The following is a 10,184-nucleotide window of genomic DNA, read 5'->3' as shown; positions in this document are numbered from 1 at the left end:
TTTTCAGTGACAATGTCTTTTTTTATTTTCTTTCTGAGGAAGGATTTCTCAGTGTGGCCTTGTCTATCCTGTAACTCACTCTGTAGAGCAGGCTGGCCTTGAGCTCACAGAGAGCCGCCTGCTTCTGCCTCAAATGCTGGGACTAACGGTGGGCCACCGGGCTGGATACCCAGCTGACACTTTCGTATTGGCTCTTGGATATCCAGGCTCTGATTTCTTTGTCAAATGTGTTCTTGCAACGCCTCCCTTCTTGGCTTTTCTTTTTATTTCTCCCCCCCCTTCCTTTTCTTTTCAGGGCGGGATCTCACCATATGGCCCTGCCTGGCCAGGAGCTCATAGTGATCCTCCTGCCACAGCCTCCTGAGTGCTGGGATTATGTGCTCCTCCACACAGGCCTCCTTCACACTCTCTTAAAGGTGTGTTCAGACTCGGGACTTTCTGATACTGATTTAGCGTTGTTTTTTTTCTTCCATCATTAGTTCTTGCTCTGTCGTGCTTAAATCTCTAGGCTGTCCTCAGGAGTGTTCAAGGAGTCAGGTGTCCAGTCTGTGACCTGGATGGAGCAGGTGGGAGCTGGGTCTGGCTTCCTAGTTCCTGTAAAGCCGGCAGAGGGCGTGGGGAGGAAACTCAGCCACCCGGGAACTGACCTGGGTGTACTTGGGCCCTCGTTTCTGCTGGGGGTGGAAGGGGCCCATTATAGGTGGAAGTGCACATCCAAATTTACAAAGTACTGATGCTTCAACTCCATCCCTTCAGAGGCTCTCCAGAAGGGGCTCTTGTGTGGCTCTGTGTATGCAGAGCAAACAGGGAAGAGTCAACGGGTGATTAAGTCAAAACTAGGAGCTACTCCTCAGGGTGGAAAGATGGGGAGAGGCAGGGAGGGTCCTTGCAAAGTGACGATTTGCATGAGTTAAACCAGGTGATTCAGAGCAGGGCGGGTTGAGAAGGAAGTAGGAAGGTCATGCCTTCTAAGCCGGTCTCACACAGTAAGACCTTGTCGAACAGACAGACAGACAGACAGGCCATCGGGAGGTAGTAGACGCTTTGAGATGAGGCCCACGGAGGTTTTGCAGTCACTGGAGACAGAACCTTGAAGATGGTGGCGTCCTCACCTCCCCTTTCTCTTCCTGCCTCGCACAGAGGAACAGGGTCGGCTGATCTGGGCAGAAACCTCTGAGACCTGTGAGCTGAAGTAAACCTCATTTTAGCAGATCTTTCAGGGTGTTCGGCTACGGTGACTAACAGGCGCCTCCATCGTCCGATAGATGGGTTCCCCTGCTCCCACCCCCGTCCCGGGTAGAAGTTCGAGGTGATCACTGCTCTGATGTGTCTAGACTGTAAAACCCCTGAGGCTGAGGACCCTCTGGGGCCAGCTGTGCCTCAGAGAGTTGTTCCCCTGCTGACACCCCTCAGGGAGGGTGAAAGAGGGTCACAAGACCCCCACCCGGGTACCTCCCTCTCCCCTGCTGTGTGAAGTTCTGCCCTAACTGCTCTAGGGCTGGGGGAGGGGTTAGAGCAGGGGTTAGAGGGGACCCGGGAGGGGGCAGCTCTGCAGCTTTACCCCCCTCCCCCCAGGTAAAGGCTCACCGTGGAGGAGCTGCTGACGGCGGGGGTGGGAGTGGAGGCTTCTCACCCGTGAGTGAGGAGCGTGCTCTTCACATGGGCACAGTCATGTCAAGGCGTCCATAGTCCCGGCCCCACGGGAAGTGGCGCTCTGCATGTTGCTAGCGTGTAAGAGAAAAGTCCTCCCTAGCTTTCTCCTCTGGGTGCTTTTGGTTTGCTTTGGTTTGGTTTGTGTGTTGTTTTTGTTTTGTTTTGATTGGTTTATTTTTTTTTTTTTCAAAACAGGGTTTCTCTGTGTAGCCCTGGCTGTCCTGGAACTCACCCTGCGGACCAGGCGGCCTCGTAGACTCACTCTGTCCACTGGGTGGAACTCAGATTTCTGCCTGGTCCTGCCTCCCGCCTCCTGCTGGGATTAGAGGCAACTCCATTGCTGCTGCTGATACTCTTACACCTTCTTCCCGCTTCTCGAGGTCGGATCACTTCTCCAATGGTTCCGTAGGTCTGGCTTGTCTCCGATGTGACGCTCGGCTCTAGCTTGCGCTCCTCATCTGGGCCCGAGGGCGCTTTCCACAGCGCCGTGGCTACCACGTTTTCCTCACAGCCTCCAGGGCCTTCCTGCCTGGCCCACGGCTTACAAGGAAATACAGACATGGAAGGGCGGGGAGCTGGGGACGGTGACACTGCGCGCTTAGCCTGCGACCCTCAGCGTCTGGAAAGGAGGAACGCGGGCTGGGGTGGGAGTGGGGGCTGCACAGAGGACAAGTAAACGCGTTCTTAGGAGGAAGACACCCCACACGTGGGTGTGAGCGGTCGTCAGCTCGGCCTGGCGCGCTGAGCCTGCGTCCCGCCTCCACGTGCGCTCTCGCTCTCACAGTCGGTCGGCGTGGCCTCTCCTGCTGGCGTGGCATTCCCTCCTGCCTCAGCAGCAGTCTTGTTGCCGATTATGGAAAACTGTGCATTCTAAATATTTAACTTTTGTCATAAATGTAATAATCTCAGAGAATGTAATTTGCTCTCCACTGCAAATGCAGACGTTGAGACAAATGTTTCTTGCTCTTCGAAGGGTCTTTGCTCAGGTCAGGGGGTGACGGCGGGCCAGGGTGGTGTCAGGATAAAGAAGTGGCTTATAGCGTCATGAGACGGCTCAGCAGGTAAAGGCACCTGTGGCCAAGCCTGACCTGCACGGTGGGACAAGCGCACAGACTCCCACAAGTATCCACGGACAGCCACACATTCACCATGGCAACCCACATACATCACACAGCATGCATGTTTACATACATAGACACATATATCACACACGTGTATACGTATATACACGGAGACATCACGCATACATATGTGCAGCACACATACATGTGTACATGTGTGTACATGTCACACATACATGTGTCCATCCATACAATGCATAGTATGCACATACATGCACACATACACACAAGTTGGTGATTTTGCAATGCATCCTGGGTAGCGATGCCAACAGGCTGTGTGTGCACGCTCTAACTGTTGAGTGGAATGAGGGCATCATGGCACAGTCACATGACTAACCCTCTGTGGACTCCTCCTCCTGACCTCTCTCCTTCAGGGCCCTTGGTATTTAGCCGTGCACGACAGTGTGTGTTAGCATGACGTGCCTCTCGGCGTTTGATAGCTTCACGCGGTACATTTCACTCACTGTCCGGCCCTCCGGCTCTCAGTGTGCTTCGGGGCGACTCGCTGTAACTGGTGGCTGGGCTGTGGGTTGGCACCCTTGGGAGGCGGGACCTCTGCTCCGGCCTGGAGGAGCGTGCAGGGCGTTTTCCTGACTGCTGACTGCTGTGGGAGGCTGCACACTCAGAGTGGTGCCTCCGGGGAGGTGGGCCCAGGCTGTGGGTGCCGGCAAACCCGAGAGGCCAGCCGCGACGCAGCTCTGCTTGGCTGCCCTCCGTGGCTTTAACTCTAAGACGAGGGAAACCCTCTCTCAGCTTTCGGTCAGTGGTGTGTGTGTGTGTGTGTGTGCGTGTGTGTGTGTGTGTGTGTGTGCATGTGCGTGCGTGTGTGTGTGCGTGTGTGCGTACGTGTGTGCGTGCGTGCGTGCGTGTGTGTGTGAGTGTGTGCCTGTGTTGGGAAGGCAGCTCTGGTGGTTTTGTTGTTGCTGTTTTGGTTTTTATTTTCAGACAGGGTCTCAGCATGTAGCCCTGCCTATCCTGGGCTCACTCTGTAGACCAGGCTGGCCTTGAACACCCAGAGAGCCACCTGCCTTTCCTCCTGAGTGCTGGGACTACAAGTGTGACCACCACAGCCGGCCCCTTCATATTTTTTCCTATTACCTTTTCCAGCTTTCCATCGGCAGGAGGCACCTTTGCCGGGTGTTCAACACGGCTCCCATTTTGGGCTGAGGGATCCTTGAGAGAGGTGACAGCAGTGAGTGACGCTGCCGCCACCTGGCTGGACTCAGCGCTGCCTCCCTGGAGAGGCTCACTTCTGCCCTGCTGTTCCTCTGACGCCCAGCGAGAGGTGTGAGCAGGAGCTGCTGGTCCTTCCCTGGCTCTGCCCCACGGGAGAACTCTCTCGCTCTGTGGATTCAGACGGATTGCGCAAGCAGCTGCCCCTGCCAGACCTGGAGGGCCAGCAGCCCCCTGCCCTGGACTGCCAGAGTGATGCAGGGGAGGGGAGACCCGCTCCTCGCTCCTCCCCCACCCCGCCGCTCTGGCTTCTGCGCACAACAACCTGATTCTAAACCAGCTCTGCCTCCCTGAGTCCCCAGCCGGGGGCGGTTTGAATGACAATGGCTCCCATGGGCTCCCATGCTGACTGCTGGGTCCCCGTTGGTGAAACTGTTTGGGACGGATTAGGAGGTGTGGCCTTGTTGGAGGGAGTGTGTCACTGGGGTGTCGTTCCGGTGTTTCTGTTTCTCCCTCTGTCTCGTGGTTGTGTCTCAGATGTGGGATCGCAGCTATGGCTCTAGGGAGCCCGCCTGCCTGCCCGCTGCCATCTCCCCTCCATGCTGGTCATGGACTCTAACCCTCTTAAACCAGCAGTGGAAAAATAACTAAGACTCCAGGACAGCGGCTCCTGCGTGGAGCAGGAAGACAGAGAGTGGGGACACATGGATCTTGAAGGAGGCCTCTGGATTTTCCTGTGGAGACTGGGAAGGCCACACAGAGTCCAGTGGGAAAGCGCTCTGGGATAACTGGGCAGTTTTCTTCTGAGCTCTGGACACCCACCCACACACACAGATCCTCTCTTCAGACATGTTGGAGTTTTTATTTCTTTGTGGAATGACCGACACAGTGTTCCCCTGGAAGGGAAGCATGCATCCTTCCCAAGAACGTCAGGGACCCAGGGGGAGTTGGGACCCGGAAGAGGGAATGCAGAAGGGGCGGCGGCAGTGGCTCGGCTCCCCCTGAAGGAGGCAGCCCTGGCTTCACAGCAGGAGCGGTGGTTATCTCCCACTCATCTCCGTGGCCTTGAAGACTAAGATCCCTAGGACCAGGCAGGACTCCCCGGAAGCGTGTGGGGTGCTTCAGGACTATAGTGGCAGTTGTAGAGCGATATGCCAGCGTCGACGGCATTTCTCAGAGACAGGTATCTTCTCTAGAAAAAACACCCAGAGTTGAAGAATCACGTCTCCCTCGCCCAGGCACTCACTCAGGACAATGCTGCAGCCACCTCCTCCCTCCACAACCCTTCTTTAACGCTCCATCCGCTCCATCCGTCTTCCATACCTAAAGCTCCTCCCCGGCCTCCATTCCTCTTAGCATCCTTTGCTCAGACTCAGTGGTTTCCTCCTCTGGTTATGACTTGCTGTTCCTGCTTGTAACTCTCCCGATCTCCTCCCATCTACTTCCGACTGTGGTCCTGATCCACCGCCCCTCATTTCCCTAAGCAGCTTGTATCCCAGCGAAGGCACTCACCACATAAAAGAAGAGCCCAGCACAGAGCCCCAGAACCATAACGACAGATGCCAGGGTTATGAGGAAGATTTCCCAAGGCTTCAGGGACCCCCTGGACTTCTCCTCCATCTCTGGAGTCGCAGCAATGGTGTCCGTGTGGATGGAGGTGCTGTGTGTTCCTGCTGAAACTGTCAGGCTAGAGCTGCTGCCGGGACGCAGGCCCGAGCTGGAGCCTGTGCTGGTCGCAGTGGTGGCCGGGGTGGAGGAAGGGCTGGAGCCTGTGCTGGTCCCAGTGGTGGTCGGGGAGGATGAAGGGTCAGAGCCTGTGCTGGTCCCAGCGGTGGTCGGGGTGGAAGAGGGGTCAGAGCCTGTGCTGGTCGCAGATGAGGTCGGGGTGGAGGAAGGGTCAGAGCCTGTGATGGTTGCAGATGAGGTCGGGGTGGATGAAGGGTCAGAGCCTGTGGTGGTCGCAGATGAGGTCGGGGTGGATGAAGGACTGGAGCCTGTGCTGGTTGCAGATGAGGTCGGGGAGGATGAAGGGTCAGAGCCTGTGCTGGTCCCAGCGGTGGTCGGGGTGGAGGAAGGGTCAGAGCCTGTGATGGTTGCAGATGAGGTCGGGGTGGATGAAGGGTCAGAGCCTGTGGTGGTCGCAGATGAGGTCGGGGTGGATGAAGGGCTGGAGCCTGTGATGGTCGCAGATGAGGTTGGGGTGGATGAGGGGTCAGAGCCTGTGATGGTTGCAGTGGTGGTCGGGGTGGATGAAGGGTCAGAGCCTGTGATGGTTGCAGATGAGGTCGGGGTGGATGAAGGGTCAGAGCCTGTGATGGTCACAGATGAGGTCGGGGTGGATGAAGGGTCAGAGCCTGTGATGGTCGCAGATGAGGTCGGGGTGGATGAAGGGTCAGAGCCTGTGATGGTCACAGATGAGGTCGGGGTGGATGGAGGGTCAGAGCCTGTGATGGTCCCAGCGGTGATTGGGGTGGATGGAGGGTCAGAGCCTGTGATGGTCCCAGCGGTGATTGGGGTGGATGAAGGGTCAGAGCCTGTGATGGTCACAGATGAGGTCGGGGTGGATGAAGGGTCAGAGCCTGTGATGGTCCCAGCGGTGACTGGGGTGGATGAAGGGTCAGAGCCTGTGCTGGCCTCAGCGGTGACTGGGGCGGATGAAGGGCTGGGGCCTGTGCTGTAACCACTTGGCGTAGAGGCCGATGTGGAGCTGGTAGCTGTGCTGGCCTCAGCGGTGCTCAGCGTGGATGCAGAGCTGGGATTTGCGCTGGAGGTGTGGACAGACACTGCGGGAGAACACAGGTTTTGCTGAGTAAAGTCATGAATGATGACAGGTTAAACTGAGCAGCAGTGCTGCCTGCTCCTGCTCTGTCAAGTTTAGTGCGTGGGTGATTGTCCTCCGTACTCCCAAGTGCTCCGCGGGTGCCACGACTATCAGTCATAATCACGAATTAGAAACTGATGGTTTCCTTTTCCCCGTGGTGCTATGTGTTGGAATCCCTGAAGCTGGATTTGCAGGTGGTTGTGGGCCACCATGTGGGTTGTGGGAACGAAAGCTTGATCCCGTGAAAGAGCAGCCAGTGCCCCAAGCTACCGAGCCGTCTCTCCAGACCCACGGGGAATCTTACAGCAGCCCAGACTACATCAGACCATGTCGAAACAAACAAAAACCCACAAGAAACCTAACAAAGAGCAGCAATAACAGCAAAAAGCAAGATTAAGTTTATGTGATAATAAAGCTATTCTATTTTCTCATATAAAATAACAAAAGCTTTGTTAAAATGTCACACAGGAGTGATGGGCTGCAGCTCAGCTTAGTGGTGTTTGCCAAGCGTGGGCAAAACTGTGCATGTGGACTCAACTTGAATGTGCAGACACACACACGCAGACACAAACGCAGAGAGACACAGAGACAGAAACAGGGAATTACCAGGTAGCTGGGTGACGCACAACATGCCCTGTGCTGTTATAAAGCGCTCCGGCACGGGCGGCCCTGGGCAGGCGCTGTTATAAAGGACTCCAGCACAGGCGGCCCTGGGCAGGCGCTGTTATAAAGGACTCCAGCACGGGTTGAAGAGGTGGCTTGGTAGCGAGGTGCGCGTGCTGCCCCCGAGGGTTGGCTCCCGGCTTCTGTGCCGGGAGCCCCACCTTCACGGGCAGCTCCAGGAGCCGGTGCCGGCTGCTGCCCTCCTCACCGTGCACGCGTGGCACAGTCATGCGCGCAGCTAAGGTATTTGGCTTGATTTGGGTTCAGAATGGTGGAATCCCCAAGGAGCCCTCTTCCCCTTCCGTGGAGGCAGGGCACGAGTGTTAACTGACGTCAGAGCCGTGACGTGGTTTAGTTTTTTGAGTCAGCAGCGCCTCACTCTGTACCAGGCTGCCTTTGAACTTACTCCTGACCCTCCTGCCTCAGCTTCCTGCATGCGGAGATAACAGGCCCCTGCGGAAAGCACTGAGGGATCGCCTACGCACCACAGTAGTGGGCCTTTACGGGGCATGTCTGAAGCCTGCTGGGAGAAGCGCCCGGAGGCCCAGCGGGCTGTCTCACCCTGCGCTCTTCCGGAGAACCCGGAAGGTTCTTCCTGGCTGCCTGAGACGCTGCCTCCTTCACAGCGGCCTCACGCGGGGCCTCCCTTCGCTCTTACGACTCTTGTCTTTATAATCAGCTTGCCCATAAATCACTTATTATCTTCTCCCGTGTTTTACGTTCAGGCCTGGCTGGCTGCTGAGACCTCAGGCACGAGGGACCGAGCCCAACTCTATTTGTTTGAGTTGATTGATTTTTGTTTTATCTTTGGCTGAATTCCAAACCCAGGGCCTCCCCTATGCTGGGCAGGCGCCGTGGCCGGGAGCTACCCTGTGCCTCTAACCTCGTTTTATTCTGTGCCGTGTTATTTCGGGACGGGCTCTCGCCACCTTGCCCGGGCTTCTGTTGAGCTTGCTTGACAGCCCAAAGAAGCCTCGATGTCCTCCTGCCTCAGCCTCACCGGTGGCTGGAATTACAGGCTTGAGCCACTGGCCGCAGCTTGATCTTTAGATCCTAGTCTTCTTGATTGGAGGACTTAGGCTGACATGGAGTCAGGGCTATAGACAGGAGAGAAATTCAGTTTCTAAAGTATGAAAGACTGACGTTTAAGGAGCAGTCAAATCTTTTTACTGCTTGAACAGCTGGCCCATGCCACACAGGTTATGGCCTTCAACAGACGCACACACCGAGGTGGGGTGGGGGGCAGTCCCCATAGAGTACTTACTAAGTGGAGCTATGACTCAGGTTGTGGGCACTGTGAGACCAGAGCCCACTGTGCCGGCTCCTGGGTGAGGGCACGCTATCCCCTGAAGAGATGAGGAGATGGGTCTGTTCTCTGGGGAGAACTGGAGCTTTTCACAAGTCCTCCCGCCTCCCCAGAAGCCCCCAGACCATCCACATTTAGGTAAAAGCACTCACCACTGCCTAAAAGCAGGAGCTGCCAAGGCAGCCAGCGCCAGAGACGGCTGCCCCTCTGCATCTTCTGCCTCCCTGGGGCCAGCAGGCAGAGACACCTGGATCCCCAGCGTGGCCAAGCCCTAGAGAGCTCTTGAGGAGGGGGAGATGAAGCTGAGCTCCCGGGAGCCCAGTTCGTCTAAGGGCTTGTGCCTGGGGAGGAGGTGGTTGGGTGCCTGCGCTGTCAGGTGTCCCGAACACCAGGCTGTCACCTCCTTCTCACAGAGCGGCTGCTGCGACCTTTATAGATTCCTTTGGGCCAGGGAGAGGCTGGGCACTTAATCCTGACAGGCTGCCAGCTCTGAGTGTGCAAGGAGACGGTGCTGAGCCCAGGAAGGCAACCAAGGGTCAAGGGGATGGTACAAAAAAGGAGAATGACATGACCATACTGTCATGGGTTGAAACAGGAAGAGAAAAAGGAAAGGTGATCAAGATTGTCCAAGACAAGGGACCCACCCCTGAGGGATGGGGCCAGAAACCCGTTCTAGTTCATTTGTTTCCTGGTCAAGAAATTCTGTGGTTTGACTTGAGCAGAAAAAGAAGCGAAAGGATCTCAGCTGAAGGGCAGGGCCCCGAGTCACTGGAGCAGATGAAAACGTGAGACTCGGAAGGGAGCAGTAAGCAGGGTCTGGGCTTCCGGGCTGTAGGCGGACAGCACACACGCCTCCTCCTGCGCTGAGTCAATAGGGGAAGAGGGATCCGGGGTTGGCGAAGCTGCCCGGGCCTCTGCCTTTGTCCATTTTCTGGTGTTATGACAAAGCGCCTGCCTGGTTTGATCTCTGCTGCTGAGACAAAACACTCGCCCAAATGCAACTTGGGAAGAAGAGATTTGTTTATTTGGCTTATGCTTCGGGGTCACAGTCCGCCATTGAGGGGAGTGAGGGTAGGGGCCTGAGGAAGAGCTGAAGCAGAATCCATGGAGAGAGGCCGTCATTCCACCTCGCTCTCCTGCTCGCTTGCTAGCTCATGTTCAGCCAGCTTTCTCTTTTTTGTATATAATTTTTTTTAATTTTTATGGACATTGGTGGTTTTGACTGTATGTCTGTGTGAGGGTGTCAGATCCCCTAGAACTGGAATTACAGACAGTTATGAGCTGCTTTGTGGGTGCTGGGATTTGAACTCGGGTCCTCTGGAAGAGCAGCCCATGCTCTTAACGTCTTAGCCATCTCTCCAGCCCCTGCCTGGGGATGGTGCCGCCCACAGTGGGCTGGACCTTCCTGTGTCGGTTGGCAAATAAGACGCCCTCCCATACAGGACAT

The 10,184-nt window shown here is 56.1% G+C and overlaps 1 protein-coding gene across 1 annotated transcript; it reads right to left on the bottom strand.

Annotated features, from left to right (window-relative positions):
* Positions 1-4,913: 4,913 nt before the first annotated feature.
* On the bottom strand, positions 4,914-7,661 carry Muc21 (mucin 21, cell surface associated). Its single transcript, XM_060369981.1, has 4 exons — positions 7,593-7,661; positions 7,375-7,489; positions 5,460-6,730; positions 4,914-5,139 (listed from the first exon to the last, which is right to left on the bottom strand). The coding sequence occupies exons 1-4, from the start codon at positions 7,659-7,661 to the stop codon at positions 5,029-5,031; spliced, it is 1,566 nt and encodes a 521-aa protein (XP_060225964.1). The 3' UTR covers positions 4,914-5,028.
* Positions 7,662-10,184: the final 2,523 nt, after the last annotated feature.

Source organism: Meriones unguiculatus, chromosome 16, assembly GCF_030254825.1.
Source record: "Meriones unguiculatus strain TT.TT164.6M chromosome 16, Bangor_MerUng_6.1, whole genome shotgun sequence".
In the NCBI taxonomy this organism is placed as follows: Eukaryota; Metazoa; Chordata; class Mammalia; order Rodentia; family Muridae; genus Meriones; species Meriones unguiculatus.
The sequence above is the reverse complement of the archived record's forward strand: the minus strand, read 5'-3'. Positions and strand labels throughout refer to the sequence as shown.

Coding starts and splice junctions, on each gene's coding strand:
- Muc21 (XM_060369981.1), bottom strand. CDS start 7,661: ATGACTGTGCCACGCGTGCACGGTGAGGAGGGCAGCAGCCGGCACCGG. Junction 7,490..7,592: donor TCCTGGAGCTGCCCGTGAAG/GTGGGGCTCCCG, acceptor CCTTTATAACAG/CGCCTGCCCAGGGCCGCCTG. Junction 5,140..5,459: donor CTGGGCTCTTCTTTTATGTG/GTGAGTGCCTTC, acceptor TGTTTTTTCTAG/AGAAGATACCTGTCTCTGAG.